At 37.9% G+C, this 25,128-nt stretch overlaps 1 protein-coding gene across 4 annotated transcripts in view; it reads right to left on the bottom strand.

Annotated features, from left to right (window-relative positions):
* The window catches only part of DNM3 (dynamin 3), a 579,267-nt gene that overhangs the window by 347,348 nt on the left and 206,791 nt on the right, over positions 1-25,128 (bottom strand). For all 4 annotated transcript variants that reach the window (XM_007165323.2, XM_007165324.2, XM_007165325.2 and 1 more), the window contains exons 7-8: positions 19,221-19,363; positions 1,163-1,298 (exon numbers count right to left, since the gene is read on the bottom strand). In XM_007165323.2, the coding sequence (XP_007165385.1) occupies positions 1,163-1,298; positions 19,221-19,363 (279 nt within the window). The remainder of the gene's footprint in view (positions 1-1,162; positions 1,299-19,220; positions 19,364-25,128) is intronic.

Genomic DNA, 25,128 nt, shown 5'->3' with positions numbered 1-25,128 from the left:
AGGGGGGTCCCCAAAATTGTATAGGCTTCAGGCCCTACAGAAAGTGGATCCACCCCTGCTCTGGCCTACTGTTTAACTCACATTGTCTCCCTCAGTCCACTCTTGCCCCTTTACAATCCAACCCACACAGTGTTCTTTTAAAATCACCAACTAAATCCGGTCACCAACCAAATCGTTAAAACTCTCCCCCAACTTTCCATTGTTAAATGTAAACACTTCACAGCAACCTAGAAAGCCCTGCGTAAACTGGGCACTTCCTTCCTCTGAATTCATTTTCTTCCCCCCCACCCGTTCATCAGCTCTACCCCAGCCTCAGCTGTTCCTCACCTGCTGTACAGGTGCTTGCTCTAGGGCTTTGTCCTTGGCTTCCTGCCTTGAACAACGTTCTTCCTCCAGATACTTACAGGTGACCTCTTCATGCCATTCAGGTCATGCTTTAAAGGCCCCATAGTCAGAGAGACCTTGCCTGAATATTCCATCAAAACTGGCTTAGCCAATGGGGGACTACGGACAATTGTTTCTTGGTAGTGCCTGAGTTATCTACCAAGTTTTATCATTTGTATTTTTCACAAAATGTTAATTCCAATCTGCTTACACTTATATTCTACTTTTTCAATTACCCTTCTTATGTGAACAGTTTCTGATTCTTAGTCTTTAATTTTTTTCATCTTATATAATCCAATAAATTCATATTCCATAAAAAAATTTTAAATAAATGTTAGCTCTTATGCTTGACCAAAAAAAAAGTGGCTTATGCAACTCCCCTCTCTCTCATATTATGTTACATAATAATACCTGATATTTTTTTCCTTTTGTATTTGTTAATTTTCTGTCTTTCCCCACCAGACAGTATCTCTGTCTTGATCCCTAGCACGTAGATCACTGGTACACAGTAGGTACTCAAGAAATATTTTTAACTTAATTAGACAACAAATAAACCAATTTGTCATTGTTGAATTATTGAAATGTCATTAGATCACATTAAATAAAATCAGAACCATCAGTAAGAAAATAACTTCTCTCCTAAATCTCATTATCTGAGTATGGAGGCTTTTGTTTAAAGAAAACCACTTACCACTCACATAACATTTTATGAAAAGTTATGTAGAACAGAATATAGAAATGAAATGAAACAAAAGGAAAAATAACATTTGGTACAAACCTTTACTATCTCAAAAGGAAAACGTTCATGGAAAATACGATTGATTTTAGCACCCCCTGAGAGCTCCAGGGTATCTACTTGATCCCCTGACCCTTCAATTCTCTTCTCAAAGTCCACAGCAAATTGCTGAACCATCCTATAATTGTGAAAGAGAAATAAATTCAAGTTAAAGTTACGAGGTTTCACATTTTTCATTTTAATTTGCTATGGTTAGCAATTCTTTTCCTGGTGTTCTTAGCGGCACCTACTGGCAGAATTAACATTGCACTCCATTCATTACTGAAAATGTAACTATAGGAAATACACGTTATTAAGATTTATTTCAGGGGAGATTAACCAAGATGGCGGAGTAGAAGGACGTGCTCTCACTCCCTCTTGCGAGAGCACCAGAATCACAACTGGCTGCTGGACAATCATTGACAGGAAGACCCTGGACTTCACCAAGGAGGATACCCCACGTCCAAGGACAGAGGAGAAGCCACAGTGAGACGGTAGGAGGGGCGCAATCAGAGTAAAATCAAATCCCATAACTGCTGGGTGGGTGACTCACAGACTGGCGAACACTTATACCACAGAAGTCCACCCACTGGAGTGAAGGTTCTGAGCCCCACGTCAGGCTTCCCAACCTGGGGGTCCGGCAAAGGGAGGAGGAATTCCTAGAGAATCAGACTTTGAAGTCTAGTGGGAATTGATTGCAGGACTGTGACAGGACTGGGGGAAACAGAGACCCCACTCTTGGAGGGCACACACAAAGTAATGTGTGCATCGGGACCCAGGGGAAGGAGCAGTGACCCTGGGGGAGACTGAACCAGACGTACCTGCTGGTGTTGGGGGATCTCCTGCAGAGGCGAGTGGTGGCTCTGTTTCACCGTGGGGATAAGGACACTGGCAGCAGAGGTCCTGGGAAGTTCTCCTTGGCGTGAGCCCTCCCAGAGTCTGCCATTAACCCCACCAAAGAGCACGGGTAGGCTCCAGTGTTGGGTTGCCTCAGGCAAAACAACCAACAGGGAGGGAACCCAGCCCCACCCATCAACAGTCAAGTGGATTAAGGTTTTACTGAGCTCTGATCGCCACAGCAACAGGGAGGGAACCCAGCCCCACCCATCAACAGTCAAGTGGATTAAGGTTTTACTGAGCTCTGACCGCCACAGCAACAGTCAGCTCTACCCACCACCAGAGCCTCCCATCAAGCCTCTTAGATAGCCTCAACCACCAGAGGGCAGACAACAGAAGCAAGAAAAACTACAATCCTGCAGCCTGTGGACCAAAAACCACAGTTACAGAAAGACAGAGAAGATGAAAAGGCAGAGGGCTATGTACCAGATGAAGGAACAAGAAAAAACCCCAGAAAAACAACTAAATGAAGTGGAGATAGGCAACCTTCCAGAAAAAGAATTCAGAACAATGATAGTGAAGATGATCCAGGACCTCGGAATAAGAATGGAGGCAAAGATTGAGAAGATGCAAGAAATGATTAACAAAGACCTAGAAGAATTAAAGAACAAACAAACAGAGATGACCAATACAATAACTGAAATGAAAACGACACTAGAAGGAATCAATAGCAGAATAACTGAGGCAGAAGAACGGATAAGTGACCTGGAAGACAGAATGGTGGAATTCACTGCTGCGGAACAGACTAAAGAAAAAAGAATAAAAAGAAATGAAGACAGCCTAAGAGATCTCTGGGACAACATTAAACGCAACAACATTCGCATTATAGGGGTCCCAGAAGGAGAAGAGAGAGAGAAAGGACCAGAGAAAATATTTGAAGAGATTATAGTCGAAAACTTCCCTAACATGGGAAAGGAAATAGCCACCCAAGTCCAGGAAGCGCAGAGAGTCCCATACAGAATAAACCCAAGGAGAAACACGCCGAGACACATAGTAATCAAAGTGGCAAAAATTAAAGACAAAGAAAAATTACTGAAAGCAGCAAGGGAAAAACGACAAATAACATACAAGGGAACTCCCATAAGGTTAACAGCTGATTTCTCAGCAGAAACTCTACAAGACAGAAGGGAGTGGCATGAAATACTTAAAGTGATGAAAGGGAAGAAACTACAACCAAGATTACTCTACCCAGCAAGGATCTCATTTAGATTTGATGGAGAAATCAAAAGCTTTACAGACAAGCAAAAGCTAAGAGAATTCAGCACCACCAAACCAGCTCTACAACAAATGCTAAAGGAACTTCTCTAAGTGGGAAACACAAGAGAAGAAAAGGACCTACAAAAACAAACCCAAAACAATTAAGAAAATGGTCATAGGAACATACATATCGATAATTACCTTAAACGTGAATGGATTAAATGCCCCAACCAAAAGACATAGACTGTCTGAATGGATACAAAAACAAGACCCATATATATGCTGTCTACAAGAGACCCACTTCAGACCTAGGGACACATACAGACTGAGAGTGAGGGGATGGAAAAAGATATTCCATGCAAATGGAAATCAAAAGAAAGCTGGAGTAGCTATACTCATATCAGATAAAATAGACTTTAAAATAAAGAATGTTACAAGAGACAAGGAAGGACACTACATAATGATCCAGGGATCAATCCAAGAAGAAGATATAACAATTATAAATATATATGCACCCAACATAGGAGCACTTCAATACATAAGGCAACTGCTAACAGCTATAAAAGAGGAAATCGACAGTAACACAATAATAGTGGGGGACTTTAACACCTCACTTACACCAATGGACAGATCATCCAAAATGAAAATAAATAAGGAAACAGAAGCTTTAAATGACACAATAGACCAGATAGATTTAATTGATATATATAGGACATTCCATCCAAAAACGGCAGATTACACGTTCTTCTCAAGTGCACACGGAACATTCTCCAGGATAGATCACATCTTGGGTCACAAATCAAGCCTCAGTAAATTTAAGAAAATTGAAATCATATCAAGTATCTTTTCTGACCACAACGCTATGAGATTAGAAATGAATTACAGGGAAAAAAACGTAAAAAAGACAAACACATGGAGGCTAAACAATACGTTACTAAATAACCAAGAGATCACTGAAGAAATCAAACAGGAAATAAAAAAATACCTAGACAAATGACAATGAAAACACGACGACCCAAAACCTATGGGATGCAGCAAAAGCGGTTCTAAGAGGGAAGTTTATAGCTATACAAGCCTACCTAAAGAAACAAGAAAAATCTCAAGTAAACAATCTAACTTTACACCTAAAGAAACTAGAGAAAGAAGAACAAACAAAACCCAAAGTTAGCAGAAGGAAAGAAATCATAAAGATCAGAGCAGAAATAAATGAAATAGAAACAAAGAAAACAATAGCAAAGATCAATAAAACTAAAAGCTGGTTCTTTGAGAAGATAAACAAAATTGATAAGCCATTAGCCAGACTCATCAAGAAAAAGAGGGAGAGGACTCAAATCAATAAAATTAGAAATGAAAAAGGAGAAGTTACAACAGACACTGCAGAAATACAAAACATCCTAAGAGACTACTACAAGCAACTCTATACCAATAAAATGGACAACCTGGAAGAAATGGACAAATTCTTAGAAAGGTATAACCTTCCAAGACTGAATCAGGAAGAAACAGAAAATATCAACAGACCAATCACAAGTAATGAAATTGAAACTGTGATTAAAAATCTTCCAACAAACAAAAGTCCAGGACCAGATGGCTTCACAGGTGAATTCTATCAAACATTTAGAGAAGAGCTAACACCCATCCTTCTCAAACTCTTCCAAAAAATTGCAGAGGAAGGAACTCTCCCAAACTCATTCTATGAGGCCACCATCACCCTGATACCAAAACCAGACAAAGACACTACAAAAAAAGAAAATTACAGACCAATATCACTGATGAATATAGATGCAAAAATCCTCAACAAAATACTAGCAAACAGAATCCAGCAACACATTAAAAGGATCATACACCATGATCAAGTGGGATTTATCCCAGGGATGCAAGGATTCTTCAATATACGCAAATCAATCAATGTGATACACCATATTAACAAATTGAAGAATAAAAACCATATGATCATCTCAATAGATGCAGAAAAAGCTTTTGACAAAATTCAACACCCATTTCTGATAAAAACTCTCCAGAAAGTGGGCATAGAGGGAACCTACCTCAACATAATAAAGGCCATATATGACAAACCCACAGCAAACATCATTCTCAATGGTGAAAAACTGAAAGCATTTCCTCTAAGATCAGGAATGAGACAAGGATGTCCACTCTCACCACTATTATTCAACATAGTTCTGGAAGTCCTAGCCACGGCAATCAGAGAAGAAAAAGAAATAAAAGGAATACAAATTGGAAAAGAAGAAGTAAAACTGTCACTGTTTGCGGATGACATGATACTATACATAGAGAATCCTAAAACTGCCACCAGAAAACTGCTAGAGCTAATTAATGAATATGGTAAAGTTGCAGGTTACAAAATTAATGCACAGAAATCTCTTGCATTCCTATACACTAATGATGAGAAATCTGAAAGAGAAATTATGGAAACACTCCCATTTACCATTGCAACAAAAAGAATAAAATACCTAGGAATAAACCTACCTAGGGAGACAAAAGACCTGTATGCAGAAAACTATAAGACACTGATGAAAGAAAATAAAGATGATACCAACAGATGGAGAGATATACCATGTTCTTGGATTGGAAGAATCAACATTGTGAAAATGAGTATACTACCCAAAGCAATCTACAGATTCAATGCAATCCCTATCAAATTACCAATGGCATTTTTTACGGAGCTAGAACAAATCATCTTAAAATTTGTATGGAGACACAAAAGACCCCGAATAGCCAAAGCAGTCTTGAGGCAAAAAAATGGAGCTGGAGGAATCAGACTCCCTGACTTCAGACTATACTACAAAGCTACAGTAATCAAGACAATATGGTACTGGCACAAAAACAGAAACATAGATCATTGGAACAAGATAGAAAGCCCAGAGATTAACCCACGCACCTATGGTCAACTAATCTATGACAAACGAGGCAAAGATATACAATGGAGAAAAGACAGTCTCTTCAATAAGTGGTGCTGGGAAAACTGGACAGCCACATGTAAAAGAATGAAATTAGAATACTCCCTAACACCATACACAAAAATAAACTCAAAATGGATTAGAGACCTAAATATAAGACTGGCCACTATAAAACTCTTAGAGGAAAACATAGGAAGAACACTCTTTGACATAAATCACAGCAAGATCTTTTTCGATCCACCTCCTAGAGTAATGGAAATAAAAACAAAAATAAACAAGTGGGACCTAATGAAACTTCAAAGCTTTTGCACAGCAAAGGAAACCATAAACAAGACGAAAAGACAACCCTCCGAATGGGAGAAAATATTTGCAAATGAATCAACGGACAAAGGATTAATCTCCAAAATATATAAACAGCTCATTCAGCTCAATATCAAAGAAACAAACACCCCAATCCAAAAATGGGCAGAAGACCTAAATAGACATTTCTCCAAAGAAGACATACAGACGGCCACGAAACACATGAAAAGATGCTCAACATCACTAATTATTAGAGAAATGCAAATCAAAACTACAATGAGGTATCACCTCACTCCTGTTAGAATGGGCATCATCAGAAAATCTACAAACAACAAATGCTGGAGAGGGTGTGGAGAAAAGGGAACCCTCTTGCACTGTTGGTGGGAATGTAAATTGATACAGCCACTATGGAGAACAATATGGAGGTTCCTTAAAAAACTAAAAATAGAATTACCATATGACCCAGCAATCCCACTACTGGGCATATACCCAGAGAAAACCGTAATTCAAAAAGACACATGCACCCGAATGTTCATTGCAGCACTATTTACAATAGCCAGGTCATGGAAGCAACCTAAATGCCCATCAACAGACGAATGGATAAAGAAGTTGTGGTACATATATACAATGGAATATTACTCAGCCATAAAAAGGAACGAAATTGAGTCATTTGTTGAGAAGTGGATGGATCTAGAGACTGTCATACAGAGTGAAGTAAGTCAGAAAGAGAAAAACAAGTATCGTATATTAATGCATGTATGTGGAACCTAGAAAAATGGTACAGATGAGCCAGTTTGCAGGGCAGAAGTTGAGACACAGATGTAGAGAATGGACATATGGACACCAAGGGGGGAAAACTGCGATGAGGTGGGGATGGTGGTGTGCTGAATTGGGCGATTGGGATTGACATGTATACACTGATATGTATAAAACTGATGCCTAATAAGAACCTGCAGTATAAAAAAACAAACAAAACAACTAATACTAAACTTTCATTGGGTTATTTGTATGGAAATATGTTAATATAAATGTTTCAGACATTACATGAAATTTCTAAAAATCTTATATTTGTATTTGTATGGAAATATGTATGGAAATATGTTAATATAAATGTTTCAGACATTACATGAAATTTCTAAAAATCTTATATTTGTAATTATATGGAAATATGTATGGAACTATGTTAATATAAATGTTTCAGACATTACATGAAATTTCTAAAAATCTTATATTTGTATTTGTATGGAAATATGTATGGAAATATGTTAATATAAATGCTTCAGACATTACATGAAATTTCTAAAAATCTTATATTTGTATTTGTATGGAAATATGTATGGAAATATGTTAATATAAATGTTTCAGACATTACAGGAAACGTCTAAAAATCTTATATGTTCTGGTATAATGTTATAAGTAATAATCCTAGTTATTACTTTAAAATGTATATCTCAGAAATAACTAATTTTCTTGTCAACTGCATTATTATGAACTTTCATCAAATCTTTAACCATGGTCATTTTTAAGTCTTTTGTCATTTACAGACAGTTCTGGGTGTACTCTGATGATTTTGCAAATATGTTCCTATAAAAGGGTTTCATCTTCAAGAAATTCATGGAAAAGACTCTGACAAGTACAGGTTTCTGGTAACTGACTGTACTGTTGAACTGAATGAATAAGCATTTTCAGAACTCTAATGAAAAACTGATGAACTCATAAAAGTGCTAACAAAAGATCAAGATGAAAAAAAAGAAATTAATTACATGGGACTGAGTGAACTGATGAGGATGAGTATAATTTTTGTGACTTTCTGTCTGAATTAAAAAAAAAAATCCCACAAGGACTCAGAGGAAAAGAATATACAAATCAATTTTCACTGCAAAGTAAAGGAGCTGTTACAGTGGAGGATTACTGGACTGAATGTCAATATTATGACATAGTATAAGTGTGTTTCATGTTTGGTAATTGCAATCATTGTTGCTTTTGTTGTGGTCATCCATGTACAATGCTTGGTGTCAGTCTATTTATCTCTTGTAAAAATAAAATACAGTGTGTGTGTGTGGAAAAAAAAAAAAAGATTTATTTCAGACATTTAATTTAAAATATATATTTTAAAAGTAAGGAACCAAGATGGAAGAGTAGAAGGATGTGCTCTCACTCCCTCTTGCGAGAACACCAGAATCACAACTAGCTGCTGGACAGTCATTGACAGGAAGACACTGGAACTCAGCAGAAAACATACCCCACATGCAAAGACAAGGAGAAGCCACAATGAGACCGTAGGAGGGGCACAATCACAGTAAAATCAAATCCCATAACGGCTGGGTGGGTGACTCACAGACTGGATAACACTTATACCACAGAAGTCTACCGACTGGAGTGAAGGTTCTGAACCCCACATCAGGCTTCCCAACCTGGGGGTCCAGCAACGGGAGGAGGAATTCCTAGAGAATCAGACTTTGAAGCCTAGTGGGAATTGATTGCAGGACTTCAACAGGACTGGGGGAAACAGAGACTCCACTCTTGGAGGGCACACACAAAGTAGTGTGTGCATCGGGACCCAGGGAAAGGTGCAGTGACCCCAGGGGAGACTGAACCAGACCTACCTGCTAGTATTGGAGGGTCTCCTGCAGAGGTGGGGGGTGGCTGTGGCTCATCGTGGGGACAAGGACACTGGCAGCAGAAGTTCTGGGAAGTACTCCTTGGCGTGAGCCCTCCCAGAGTCTGTCATTAGCCCCACCAAAGAGCACAGGTAGGCTCCAGTGTTGGGTCACCTCAGGCCAAACAACCAACAGGGAGGGAACTCAGCCCCACCCAGCAACAGTCAAGTGGATTAAAGTTTTACTGAGCTCTGCCCACCAGAGCAACAGTCAGCTCTACCCACCACCAGTCCCTCCCATCAAGCCTCTTAGATAGCCTCATCCACCAGAGGGCAGAGAGCAGAAGCAAGAAGAATACAATCCTGCAGCCTGTGGAACAAAAACCACATTCATAGAAAGACAGACAAGATGAAAAGGCAGAGGGCTATGTACCAGAGGAAGGAACAGGATAAAACCACAGAAAAGCAACTAAATGAAGTGGAGATAGGCAACCTTCCAGAAAAAGAATTCAGAATAATGATACTAAAGATGATCCAGGACCTCAGAGAAAGAATGGAGGCAAAGATCTAGAAGATGCAAGAAATGATTAATAAAGACCTATAAGAATTAAAGAACAAACAAACAGAGATGACCAATATAATAACTGAAATGAAAACTACACTAGCAGGAATCAATAGCAGAATAACTGAGGCAGAAGAACAGATAAGTGACCTGGAAGACAGAATGGTGGTATTCACTACTGCGTAACAGACTAAAGAAAAAAGAATGAAAAGAAATGAAGACAGCCTAAGAGACCTCTGGGAAAACATTAAACGCAACAACATTTGCATTATAGGGGTGCCAGAAGGAGAAGAGAGAGAGAAAGGACCAGAGAAAATATTTGAAGAGATTATAGTCGAAAACTTCCCTAACATGGGAAAGGAAATAGCCACCCAAGTCCAGGAAGCGCAGAAAGTCCCAGGCAGGAAAAACCCAAGGAGAAACACGCCAAGACACATAGTAATCAAAGTGGCAAAAATTAAAGACAAAGAAAAATTATTGAAAGCAGCAAGGGAAAAACGACAAATAACATACAAGGGAACTCCCATAAGGTTAACAGCTGATTTCTCAGCAGAAACTCTACAAGACAGAAGGGAGTGGCATGATATACTTAAAGTGATAAAAGGGAAGAACCTACAACCAAGATTACTCTACCTCGCAAGGATCTCATTTAGATTTGATGGAGAAATCAAAAGCTTTACAGACAGGCAAAAGCTAAGAGAATTCAGCACCACAAAACCAGCTCTACAACAGCTAAAGGAACTTCTCTAAGTGGGAAACACAAGAGAACAAAAGGACTTACAAAACCAAACCCAAAACAATTAAGAAAATCGTCATAGGAACATACATATCGATAATTACCTTAAACGTGAATGGATTAAATGCTCCAACCAAAAGACACAGGTTTGCTGAATGGATACAAAAACAAGACCCATATATATGCTGTCTACAAGAGACCCACTTTAGACCTAGGGACACATACATACTGAAAGTGAGGGGATGGAAAAAGATATTCCATGCAAATGGAAATCAAAAGAAAGCTGGAGTAGCTATACTCATATCAGATAAAATAGACTTTAAAGTAAAAAATCTTACAAGAGACAAGGAAGGACACTACAGAATGATCAAGGGATCAATCCAAGAAGAAGATATAACAATTATAAATATATATGCACCCAACATAGGAGCACTTCAATACATAAGGCAACTGCTAACAGCTATAAAAGAGGAAATCGACAGTAACACAATAATAGTGGGGGACTTTAACACCTCACTTACACCAATGGACAGATCATCCAAAATGAAAATAAATAAGGAAACAGAAGCTTTAAATGACACAATGGACCAGATAGATTTAATTGATATTTATAGGACATTCCATCCAAAAACAGCAGATTACACTTTCTTCTCAAGTGTGCACGGAACATTCTCCAGGACAGATCACATCTTAGGTCACAAATCAAGCCTCATTAAATTTAAGAAAATTGAAATCATATCAAGCATCTTTTCTGACCACAACGCTAAGAGATTAGAAATCAATTACAGGGGAAAAAACGTAAAAAACACAAACACATGGAGGCTAAACAATACGTTACTAAATAACCAAGAGATCACTGAAGAAATCAAAAAATACCTACAGACAAATGACAATGAAAACATGACGATCCAAAACCTATGGGATGCAGCAATAGCAGTTCTAAGAGGGAAGTTTATAGCTATACAAGCCTACCTAAAGAAACAAGAAAAATCTCAAGTAAACAATCTAACCTTACACCTAAAGCAACTAGAGAAAGAAGAACAAACAAAACCCAAAGTTAGCAGAAGGAAAGAAATCATAAAGTTCAGAGCGGAAATAAATGAAATAGAAACAAAGAAAACAATAGCAAAGATCAATAAAACTAAAAGCTGGTTCTTTGAGAAGATAAACAAAATTGATAAGCCATTAGCCAGACTCATCAAGAAAAAGAGGGAGAGGACTCAAATCAATAAAATTAGAAATGAAAAAGGAGAAGTTACAACAGACACTGCAGAAATACAAAACATCCTAAGAGACTACTACAAGCAACTCTATACCAATAAAATGGACAACCTGGAAGAAATGGACAAATTCTTAGAAAGGTATAACCTTCCAAGACTGAACCAGGAAGAAACAGAAAATATAAACAGAGCAATCACAAGCACTTAAGTTGAAACTGTGATTAAAAATCTTCCAACAAACAAAAGTCCAGGACCAGATGGTTTCACAGGTGAATTCTATCAAACATTTAGAGAAGAGCTAACACCCATCCTTCTCAAACTCTTCCAAACTATAGCAGAGGGAGGAACCCTCCCAAACTCATTCTACGAGGCCACCATCACCCTGATACCAAAACCAGACAAAGATACTACAAAAAAAGAAAATCACAGACCAATATCACTGATGAATATAGATGCAAAAATCCTCCACAAAATACTAGCAAACAGAATCCAACAACACATTAAAAGGATCATACACCATGATCAAGTGGGATTTATCCCAGGGATGCAAGGATTCTTCAATATACACAAATCAATCAATGTGCTACACCGTATTAACAAATTGAAGGAGAAAAACCATATGATCATCTCAACAGATGCAGAAAAAGCTTTTGACAAAATTCAGCACCCATTTATGATAAAAACTCTCCAGAAAGTGGGAATAGAGGGAACTTTCCTCAACATAATAAAGGCCATATATGACAAACCCACAGCAAACTTCATTCTCAACGGTGAAAAACGAAAGCATTTCCCCTAAGATCAGGAATGAGACAAGGATGTCCACTCTCACCACTATTATTCAACATAGTTTTGGAAGTCCTAGCCACGGCAATCAGAGAAGAAAAAGAAATAAAAGGAATACAAATTGGAAAAGAAGAAGTAAAACTCTCACTGTTTGCAGATGACATGATACTATACACAGAAAATCCTAAAGATGCCACCAGAAAACTACTAGAGCTAATCAATGAATTTGGTAAAGTTGCAGGATACAAAATTAATGCACAGAAATCTCTTGCATTCCTATACACTAATGATGAAAAATCTGAAAGAGAAATTATGGAAACACTCCCATTTACCACTGCAACAAAAAGAATAAAATACCTAGGAATAAACCTACCTAAAAAGGTAAAAGCCCTGTACTCAGAAAACAATAAGACACTGATCAAAGTAATCAAAGATGACACAAACAGATGGAGAAATATACCATGTTCTTGGATTGGAAAAATCCATATTATGACAATGACTATACTACCCAAAGCAATCTACAGATTCAATGCAATCCGTATCAAACTACCAATGGCATTTTTTACAGAACTAGAACAAATCATCTCAAAATTTGTATGGAGACACAAAAGACCTCAAATAGCCAAAGCACTCTTGAGGGGAAAAAAAGGAGCTGGAGGAATCAGACTCCCTGACTTCAGACTATACTACAAAACTACAGTAATCAAGACAATATGGTACTGGCACAAAAACAGAAACATAGATCAATGGAACAAGATAGAAAGCCCAGAGATAAACCCACGCACCTATGGTCAACTAATCTATGACAGAGGAGGCAAAGATATACAATGGAGAAAAGACAGTCTCTTCAATAAGTGGTGCTAGGAAAACTGGACAGCTACATGTAAGAGAATGAAATTAGAACACTCCCTAACACCATACACAAAAATAAACTCAAAATGGATTCGAGACCTAAATGTAAGACCGGACACTATCAAACTCTTAGAGGAAAACATAGGAAGAACACTCTATGAAATAAACCACAGCAAGATCTTTTTTGATCCACCTCCTAGAGTAATGGAAATAAAAACAAAAATAAACAAATGGGACCTAATGAAACTTAAAGTCTTTTGCACAGCAAAGGAAACCATAAACAAGACAAAAAGACAACCCTCAGAATGGGAGAAAATATTCGCAAACGAATCAACGGACAAAGGATTAATCTCCAAAATATATAAACAGCTCATGCAGCTCAACATTAAAGAAACAAACAACCCAATCCAAAAATGGGCAGAAGACCTAAATAGACATGTCTCCAAAGAAGACATACAGATGGCCAAGAAGCACATGAAAAGCTGCTCAACATCACTAATTATTAGAGAAGTGCAAATCAAAACTACAATGAGGCATCACCTCACACCAGTTAGAATGGGCATCATCAGAAAAACAACAAATGCTGGAGAGGGTATGGAGAAAAGGGAACCCTCTTGCACTGTTGGTGGGAATGTAAATGGATACAGCCACTATGGAGAACAGTATGGAGGTTCCTTAAAAAACTAAAAATAGAATTACCATATGATCCAGCAATCCCACTACTGGGCATATACCCAGAGAAAACCATAATTCAAAAAGACACATGCACCCCAATGTTCATTACAGCACTATTTACAATAGCTGTGTCATGGACGCAACCTAAATGCCCATCGACAGCCTAATGGATAAAGAAGTTGTGGTACATATATACAGTGGAGTATTACTCAGCCATAAAAAGGAATGAAACTGAGTCATTTGTTGAGACGTGGATGGATCTAGAGACTGTCATACAGAGTGAAGTAAGTCAGAAAGAGAAAAACAAATATGGTATATTAACACATGTATGTGGAACCTAGAAAAATGGTACAGATGAACTGGTTTGTAGGGCAGATGCTGAGACACAGATGTAGAGAACAAACGTGTGGACACCAAGGGGGGAAAACCGCAGTGGGGTGGGGATGGTGGTGTGCTGAATTGGACGATTGGGATTGACATGTATACACTGATGTGTATAAAATTGATGACTAATAAGAATCTGCAGTATAAGAAAACAAACAAACAAAACAACTAATACTAAACTTTCTTTGGGTTATTTGTATGGAAATATGTTAATATAAATGTTTCAGACATTACATGAAATTTCTAAAACAACAACAACAACAACAACAATCAAAAACCCTCTAGGATCCACCCACCTCTGTTACTTTTTTCATTAAGGTCTCTTGATTCTAGGTTCGAACTACATTCTTTTTTTAAAAAATTGTTCTATTGAAGTATAGTTGATTTACAATGTTGTGTTAATTTCTGCTGTACAGCAAAGTGATTCAGTTATACATATATACACATTCTTTTCTATTATGGTTCATCACAAGATATTTAATATAGTTTCCTGTGCAAACTACACTCTTTAGAGTTCATCAAGCAGTACCACAGTTGTCTAGCGTCTGTCTCTGGTCCTCTCCTCTTAATTTCCCTGTCTGAGCATAGGTCTGGAAGAGACCTTCCTCTTTCTTCCCCATCCTAAGTCCCCACATGCTCAGATGCAGGTACTTAGCCCATGACGTTGCCTTTTCCCTTTCTCTCCACCAAAAACTCCTGGGGTTCCTTGGCTCTGATTCTACACTGCAGTGACCCCCTCTCCTTTTCTTTTTAGAGTCCAGTTTCCTTGTCATGGCTTTGAGTTCCCTTCTCCCTTTTAGGTCCTGAACTGCCTCCCCAGCTTCATCTCCCACTCCTCCAGTCTACACTCCATCTGCTTCACCCTTCCATCTACCTGACTGTTCCCAAGCATTCTCCACTCATGCATTTTTCCTTGTCTTTGCTCTGGCTATCCTCTGCCTTCAGTGTCCTTTATACCATCCTTTACCCATGGAAATTCTACTTCTTCTTAAAGCTTTGCTGAGTTCTAATAGCCCTTCCTCTGTAAAGCTTTCCCTGCTTCCCCAGTCAGAACAAATCAGAACTGACTGCAGTTCCCCTCTCTGCTTTTATTTTCCAGTGCTACCTGCTCAGGATATCTTTCTTCATGAAAAAGTTATCATATGTAGGTAAGGACTGGATTCTCAGCAAGGTATCACATTGGAAAACAATTTGCTAAATTATTTGGTCTAAGGTGTTAATTAGCTGATAAAGTTTAACTTACAAATATAGGAGGCAGGTAATTACAGTAGACAGACTATATCATTGAGAGTCAGGAGACCTGGATTGAATCTCAGCTCTGATTCCTCCCTTTATCCCTCCCTACCTCCCTTTCTTCCTTCCCAAAATGAGGCTGGCAAAGTAAACATCAGTCAGGTAATGCAGGGCCTTGCAGCCCATGCTAACTGTAAACAGAAATCATTAAAAGATCCTAAGCAGAGGATTGAGAAGATCAGGTTTCTGCTTTGGAAAGATTTTTGGTTTGTTTGTTTGTTTTTGTAAAATATACATAACATTTAACATTTTAATTACTTTTAGGTGTATAGTTCAGTGGCATTAAGTACATTCACACTGTTGTGAAACTATCACCACCATCCATCTCCAGAACTTTTTCACCTTCCTAAAGTGAGATTCGGTATCTATTAAAAAATAACTCCCCATTCTCCTCTCCCCCTACCCCTGGCAACCACCATTCTACTTTCTGTCTCTACGAATTTGACTCTTCTAGGTACCTCATATGAATGGAATCATACAGTATTTGTCCTTTTGTGTCTGGCTTATTTCACTCAGTGTAATATCTTTAAGGTTCATCATGTTGTAGCATGTGTCAGAAGTTCCTTAATTTTTAGGGCTGAAGCATACTCCATTGAATGTATATACAAAAAACCCCCTCATGTTTTGTTTATCCATTCATACATCAGTGAACATTTGTGTTGTTTCCATCTTTGGCTATTGTGAATAATGTTCCTATGAATGTACAAATACCTGTTCAAGTCTTTGCTTTCAATTCTTTTGAATACATACCCACAAGTAGAAAAAGAAATAAAAAAATAAAATAAATAAAATAAAATATATTTTAAATATCTGTGTCATTAAATGCATTTGCCCATTTAGTTACAACCATAAAATGGTATTTTAAAATACTTAAATTAAGAATTAAAGTTAAGCAATAAAACCTTATATATAATGGTCAAATGAGCCACAACTCCTGTGACATTACAATCACCTAGTGTTCCAACTGCTCCAGCTGAGCCCCCTCATACTTCATGAGCTACTCTCTTCCCTGGGCCCAGCATCACAGACCTCATTCTGCCAGAAAAATATAAATTTCTGACTCCCCACCCATGCCCCTCTACAACTAGGTCTAGCCTTGTTTTCCAATGACTCCTCAGAATTTAATAAAATTAAAACACCTTATCCCATCACCTAAGATTCTCCATGGTCTGGCCCTGGAGGCCCCATCTCTTACTTCTCATCCCCACTCACCTTCCAAGCCAACCATAAAGAAGCTATCTGCAGTTCCCCACATGTACCAAATCTCTGTGCTTTTATACTTGTTTTCCTTTCTGCTCTGCCTTGTGCTTCTTTGTCTGGCTAATTTTTATCTGTCCTTCAAGACTCAGTTCAAGCATTAGTTTTTACAGGAAACTTTCCATGATCTACAGCCCTATTCCCCACCACCACTCATTGCCACCCAGATGAAGGGCCCCTCCTTGGCTTTCTCAGAATATTTTCAGCATAGCACTTAGCAGAGTACATCACCATTGTGCATCTATCAGTCTCTCTCCAAAGGGCAAGGACCATGCATTTTATTTATTTCCCCCTGCCTGTCATACAAGAGGTACTCAATAAGTTCAATGAAGGAATGAATTACCTCAAGGCAGTTGGTAAAAAACAAAGAAATATATTATAGAGAAAAAATGACTACTTGTATTTGTGATTAGTAGGTTTAGAAACTCTAATTTTGACATACTGGAACACTTTCAAATTCAAAATCTGTTAGATTAGGGAAAAGAACTCAAACCACCTAAAACTTGAATCTTTTATTCTCTTTCATCAAAATCATGGATGAATTAAAAGTAACTGCAAATATTTAGGCCAGAAAACTTAGAATATAATTAGATGTAGCTATGTTCATGTGTATGCTAATATTAATCTAACTTTAAACACCTGGAAAGATATGAAACATTGGGAAACTTTTGAAAATTCACCTCCATTCCCCGTATCCTACAGCCCAGCCACCTGGCCCACTAGAACAAGCCGTACCGAAGTTCACACTCTTCTCTTGACCTCCTTCTTCCACCTGACAAACTCCTCCCATACTTCAGGGTCTCATTCAAGTATCTTTTTCTCTGTGAATTCACACTTTTCCTCACATGTAAGTGCTCTTTACCCGGGTTCCCATAACATTTTATTCTTACCAGAAATGTAGCATTTATCAGATTTTAACACAGTTGTTTATATGTCTGTTTCCACTGCTCTACTGTGGCCGCTTTTTGAGGGTTAAAATCTTATTCACTATTGAATTCCCAGTAGTTAGCACAGAGCCAGTCATCAAATAGGATACACAGAGATGAGAGCAAGGCAAGAAGGAAGTAATGAAGAAAGGGGGTGAGGGAGGAAGGCAGGAAGGCAGGAAGGAAGGAAAAAAGGAAAGAAAGAGCTGAATCAGCTCCCTAACAAGGGAAGAATCCAGCTGTGGAAAATTGTAACCTGAGTCCAACAGAATTACAGAGGCAAGATCCAGTCTTTGCAAAGAGAATAGTTTCAGTTGGGTGTTAGGATGATGACCTAGCATCTAAACAGAAATAGCTTTCCTTTCTCTGTAACTTAGAGAGTTTTTATAGGAGCTTAACCAAAGCCAAGAATAAAAAGAAAAGATAAACTAGGAAAGAGATGAATCCAAGAAAAAAAATTCTTTCCACCGTATGATCTTATTATTTTTTTAAATGGAGGAATATAAGATAATGCATTTAATATGTTACTTAATTTGAACATTTAGAAATTTCCCCACAAATAAAAGGAATTATGTTGTGCATTTTAAATGCCAGATTAAGGGTATTTTGATTACAGGACTGCAGAGGGAGAAAGGGGCCATAAGAAGTGGCAAGCATCATCTTTAGAGATGGACTTCAGATGTCTTGGAATGTAAGCTGGTCAGTGGGGGTCTTCTGGTGGAGAGAGAGGCAATTTGCGGCACAGGGATAAAAGAATAGATGAGGCTGAAAGGGGCTGAAAGAAGGAATGAGGATAAAAGACATAAGGGGCTGGCAATTCTCCAACAACTCTGCTATCCTAACCCAAGAACCCTCAGGGATCAATCTAATAACCCAAGGATAAGACAGCAAGATCATGAAGGAGTAAAAAGATACTTGGCAGTTTTCACATTTGTGTTTCTAAAGGGCTACATTAAAATCATTACCAAAAAGGAAAATAATTTAAATGTGTTCTTACTGTGTGTACTTTTTTTAAATTAAATCCTTGGTTCTCATTGCATTGAAAAATACACACAGATAGATGATATGAAATGACTGAAATAAAAAGATAGTAACTACAAGTGATAAAAATAGAAACAGTTGCTTTTCTACAGGAACTTAGCCCACTTCTAAAGACTAAGGGCAAAAAAACCCTGCTGAGTTATCACTGTTGGTTTTGCTCATTTACTGAATCCAATTATAAAAACACAATATAAAATTGGGCATAGGATTGGGCATTGGTTAAATTTATAATAATAGAATTAATATCAACAATTTTTTTTTAGAAAACAAAGATTCAAGGCTCATTGTATGACATATACAAAGCCTCACTCATATACTTTACTTTTATGAAAAAACCTAGAAAATGGCATGACAAATAGACTAAGGAAAAAGGAAACTGAAGTTAGTTTAAAATGCTGAACAAGAGAAGGGAAAGGTAACTCACTGCAGCAATGCTTTGGTCTTCCTGGTGGGGTCTTCTGGCTTGAAGTTTTTATAGGCTTCTACTTCGTGTTCTATGGACAGCAACTGTCCCTGCAGTTTGTTCCTGAAGTTAGGTAGGGTGTCTCGAATGTGGTTGGTAAGTTGCTAAATAAAACAAACAAAATCATGCACTCATACAACAGATTGAAGGTCAACTCAGAAGACAAAAATCACCCTTCACTGTTTTCCAGGTCATTCAAAACCTTAAAGAGCCATACATACATGTGAGACTGACTGTGTAGACAGATAACTCCAACTCTCTCATCCACTGCCCTACGGCGAAGCTCAAAATTCCTTCAGCTAAAGTCACTTGCTCGGACAATCTTTTTACGTCTAGGATACCCTGTTTAAAGGCAGCTAATGTTACTAATGAAGCTGCCTAATAACACCTTAACATGGATTGATTTGTCAGATCAGCTACCTTGTCAAAAGGAACCTTAAGTTAGAATGTGGTACAAATGAAGGAAATGGAGAGTTACAGGTGCTGCCTGAGTTCTCAGGACCAAATGTCTTACCACTGGTGGAGCTCAGAGGTACCTGTCAGCTGTTAAGTTCCTCTCCATTTTATAGCTCAGGCAGGTGTTTCCTCTCACCTCCACCTTTAGGCCCCAGTCCAACTGTGGTTAGTCACTGGCTTACACCTTCAACAGGCTGCACATAAGCTTTCTTGTTGATATCTCTGCCTAACCACCTGCTTGGCATTTTCACTGAAGTCATCTGCTGGCACCTCAAGCTCAGTCTGATAAAAAATTCTCCAAGAGATTTTCTAAGAGGGACACAATTAATTGAGAACAAAGGTGGGATATAAACCCAGACTGGTTAGCTCTCTGCCTGATGTTCTTTCTATTACAGTGTAATTAAGGAAAGTCTGAATTAAAAGGGAAAAAAAAAGATCATCTTCTTGAACTGCTTAAGGAATAAACTCAATCAAGAGAAAGAATATCAACTTCATAGAAATGTAGGAAAAAGAATAATAAATTTAAAGTAAGGGGAATAAATAGACCCAGACTGACTGAAGAAACATTTTAAATCATTTTTATGTTCATCTGAGGTTACCTGGATATATCTATTCAACAAATCTATAGTTATTTAATTGTCAATAGTTCATACTATATTATACCCTTGTCCACAGTTATGACTTATCATGTTATTCCCCTGGCATGTGCTGCCATTATGGCTCTGAAGCAGAAAACAAAAGAATGGAGAAGACTGCATTCCCAGTAGCAATTCCACAAGACACAAACCCCAAAATCTAAGAGTAACAGTAACCACGAGAAACCAATAGCCACCTGACTGCCATGTGAGTGGTAAATAATCAAAATACTTGGTTTCTACCATTTGTTTCTCATATATCTCAATAGCAAAGCAATACTGTGGACCACTCCTAGCTTTCTAAATCACTTCTTTCCTTAGCTTTCATGACCCCAGCTCCTGTCATTTTTCTCCTAACCTTTCTGAATACCTTCTCCATCTCCTTTGCCAAGTTGTTCTCCTCTGCCAGACCTGTAAATATTGATATTCCTCAAATGTGGGTCCTACACCTCTTCTTTGGTCACTATCTGTTCTCTACTAAGGCAATCATTTCATCCATGGTTTCTATAAATATTCAAACACCTGTGGCTATGGACATGTTATCTAAAGACCAGACTTCTTATCTTTGGTGAGGGTATATGTATTAGACCACTTGCCTGAATTCTCCTCTTGGAAGCATCAACCTCAGCATGTCTGAAAAAAAGTACCTAATATTCCCTTCAGGGTTCTCCATTTTGATGACTTCATAACAACCTGGGAACTTGGGAGTTATCCTTGACTTTACCTCTCCATCACCCACCAGAGCTAATCTACCACCAAGTTCTCAATTTTCCAAAACATTTCTCAAATCTGCTTTCTTTTCCCATCTCCACTGGCCCTAACCGAGACCAAGCTACCATCGTTTCTCACTTTGACTCCTAAGTGGTCCTCTCATCTCTACTTTTGATCTTCCTATCTGCAACCACCATAATCCTTTCTAACCCACAGATATGACTGTGTTATTCCCCTTCTCAGATTCCTTAAGCAACTGACTCCCCACTGCTCTTAGGATAAGAGCCAAAATCCTTAACTTGGCCTACAAACACTGTAGGATCCAGCCACTGCTTGCATCTCCAAATTCATCTCTTACAACTCATTCCCTCATTCTCTGTGCTCCAGCCATAATAATATTCCTTTCTATTCCTCAAAACTGTCCTGTTCTCTTCCAGTTTTTGCCATAGTAACTGGCTCAAGGTCAGAGGTGTTGGTGCACATTAAATCAGCAATAAAATTATCTTAACTTCAAACACAGTATGAAGGTCCTTGAAGCAATAGAGAAACGGATTATCTAGGAAATGAAAGATCTTCAGTATAACATTTATTCAATTTTCAGTCAACCAGAATCAGTTATGCCATAATTTAGGGGTCACCTGTAGTAACCAAATGGTCAATCATATCCATCCAGTATTCACAACTTAATTTATTTCTAACTTTATCTTTCTAATCATCTTAGTGATATTTCTCTAACATTTTTTTTCTTAAACCAATACAGGCATGAAAGCAGTAATCAAAAAAGAATTTTATCAGAGCTAAATATATTGATAGACTATCATGGTTCTTGTATGACAAACCAGTGTTCCTTCTCTAAAACATGTTCATAATTTTTAAATGACACAACTATCACTGCTTCATGGCTTCCAAATACTTATCTACCCTTAATTTAAAAGTACAAATTTCACATTAAAATAGAAGTACTATGTCGCTTGAAATAGAAGTGCACCACTGTTTTTTATTTTCTAAAACTTCTTCAATTGTTTTGCCCAAATGGTTCGGGTATAATGTAACAAGCAGCCTATTACTGCGATAGCCTCTACTGACACCTTCTAGGAGGGAACAATCAGAACTTTCGATAATTACTTGACTGATTTAAGTTCATAGATAAAAGTTACAGAGTGTTTTTTTTTTTAATCTTAATTGGAGTATAAATGTTTTACAATGCTGTGTTAGTTTCTGCTTTATAACAAAGTGAATCAGTTATACATATACATATGTCCCCATATCTCTTCCCCGATGCATCTCCCTCCCTCCCTCCCACCCACCCTCCCCATCCCACCCCTCTAGATGGTCACAAAGCACCGAGCTGATCTCCCTATGCTATGCGGCTGCTTTCCACTACCTATCTATTTTACGTTTGGCAGTGTATATATGTCCATTCCACTCTCTCACTTTGTCCCAGCTTACCCTTCCCCCTCCCCGTATCCTCAAGTCCATTCTCTAGTACGTCTGTGTCTTTATTCCCGTCTTGCCCCTAGGTTCTTCATGACCTTTTTTTTTTTTTTTTTTTAGATTCCATATATATGTGTTAGCATACGGTATTTCTTTTTCTCTTTCTGACTTACTTCACTCTGTATGACAGACTCTAGGTCCATCCACCTCACTACAAATAACTCAATTTCGTTTCCTTTTATGGCTGAATAATATTCCATTGTATATATGTGCCACATCTTCTTTATCCATTCATCTGTTGATGGGCACTTAGGTTGCCTCCATGTTCTGGCTATTGTAAATAGAGCTGCAATGAACATTGTGGTACATGACTCTTTTTGAGTTATGGTTTCCTCAGGGTATATGCTCAGTAGTGGGATTGCTAGGTCGTATGGTATTTCTGTTTTTAGTTTTTTAAGGAAACTCCATACTGTTCTCCATAGTGGCTGTATCAATTTACATTCCCACCAACAGTGCAAGAGGGTTCCCTTTTCTCCACACCCTCTCCAGCATTTATTGTTTGTAGATTTTTTGATGATGGCCATTCTGACTGGTGTGAGATGATATCTCCTTGTAGTTTTGATTTGCATTTCTCTAATGATTAATGATGTTGAGCATTCTTTCATGTGTCTGTTGGCAATCTGTATATCTTCTTTGGAGAAATGTCTATTAAGGTCTTCTGCCCTTTTTTGGATTGGGTTGTTTGTTTGTTTGTTTGTTTTTTGATATTGACCTGCATGAGCTGCTTGTAAATTTTGGAGATTAATCCTTTGTCAGTTGCTTCATTTGCAAATATTTTCTCCCATTCTGAGGGTTCTCTTTTCATCTTGTTTATGGTTTCCTTTGTGTGCAAAAGCTTTCAAGTTTCATTAGGTCCCATTTGTTTATTTTTGTTTTTATTTCCATTTCTCTAGGAGGTAGGTCAAAAAGGATCTTGCTGTGATTTATGTCATACAGTGTTCTGCCTATGTTTTCCTCTAAGACTTTGATAGTGTCTGGCCTTACATTTAGGTCTTTAATCCAATTTGAGTTTTTTTTTGTGTGTATGGTGTTAGGGAGTGTTCTAATTTCATTCTTTTACATGTAGCTATCCAGTTTTCCCAGCACCACTTATTGAAGTGGCTGTCTTTTCTCCACTGTACATTCTTGCCTCTTTTATCAAAGATAAGGTAACCATATGTGCATGGGTTTAACTCTGGGCTTTACTATCCTGTTCCATTGACCTATGTTTCTGTTTTTGTGCCAGTACCATACTGTCTTGATTACTGTAGCTTTGTAGTATAGTCTGAAATCAGGGAGCATGATTCCTCCAGCTCCGTTTTTCTCTCTCAAGATTCCTTTGGCTATTGGGGGTCTTTTGTGTTTCCATACAAATTGTGACATTTTTTGTTCTAGTTCTGTGAAAAATGCCAGTGGTAGTTTGATAGGGATTGCATTGAATCTGTAGATTGCTTTGGGTAGTAGAGTCATTTCACAATGTTGATTCTTCCAATCCAAGAACATGGTATATCTCTCCATCTATTTTATCATCTTTAATTTCTTTCAACAGTGTCTTATAATTTTCTGCATACGGGTCTTTTGTCTCCTTCGGAGGTTTATTCCTAGATATTTTATTCTTTTTGTTGCAATGGTAAATGGGAGTGTTTTCTTAATTTCACTTTCAGATTTTTCAGCATTAGTGTATAGCAATGCAAGAGATTTCTGTGCATTAATTTTGTATCCTGCTACTTTATTTATCAAATTCATTGATTAGCTCTAGGAGTTTTCTGGTAGCATCTTTAGGATTCTCTATGTATAGTATCATGTCATCTGCAAACAGTGACAGCTTTACTTCCTTTTTTCCCATTTGGATTCCTTATATTACTTTTTCTTCTCTGATTGCTGTGGGTAAAACTTCCAAAACTATGTTGAATAATAGTGGTGAGAGTGGGCAACCTTGTCTTGTTCCTGATCTTAGTGGAAATGGTTTCAGTTTTGCACCATTGAGGACGATGTTGGCTGTGGGTTTGTCATATATGGCGTTTATTATGTTGAGGAAAGTTCCCTCTATGCCTACTTTCTGGAGGGTTTTTATCATAAATGGGTGTTGAATTCTGTCAAAAGCTTTCTCTGCATCTATTGAGATGATCATATGGTTTTTCTCCTTCAATTTGTTAATATGGTTTATCACATTGATTGATTTGTGTACATTGAAGAATCCTTGTATTACTGGGATAAACCCCACTTGATCATGGTGTATGATCCTTTTAGTGTGCTGTTGGATTCCGTTTGCTAGTATTTTGTTGAGGATTATTGCATCTATATTCATTAGTGATATTGGCCTGTAGTTTTCTTTCTTTGTGACATCTTTGTCTGGTTTTGGTATCAGGGTGATGGTGGCCTCGTAGAATGAGTTTGGGAGTGTTTCTCCCCCTGCTATATTTTGGAAGAGTTTGAGAAGGATAGGTGTTAGCTCTTCTCTAAATGATTGATAGAATTTCCCTGTCAAGCCATCTGGTCCTGGGCTTTTGTTTGTAGGAAGATTTTTAATCACAGTTTCAATTTCAGTGCTTGTGATTGGTCTGTTCATGTTTTCTATTTCTTCCTTTTTCAGT

This window comes from Balaenoptera acutorostrata, chromosome 1 (assembly GCF_949987535.1).
Source record: "Balaenoptera acutorostrata chromosome 1, mBalAcu1.1, whole genome shotgun sequence".
Lineage (NCBI taxonomy): Eukaryota > Metazoa > Chordata > Mammalia > Artiodactyla > Balaenopteridae > Balaenoptera > Balaenoptera acutorostrata.
Note: the sequence above shows the minus strand (reverse complement) of the source record. Positions and strands in the feature narration are given on the sequence as shown.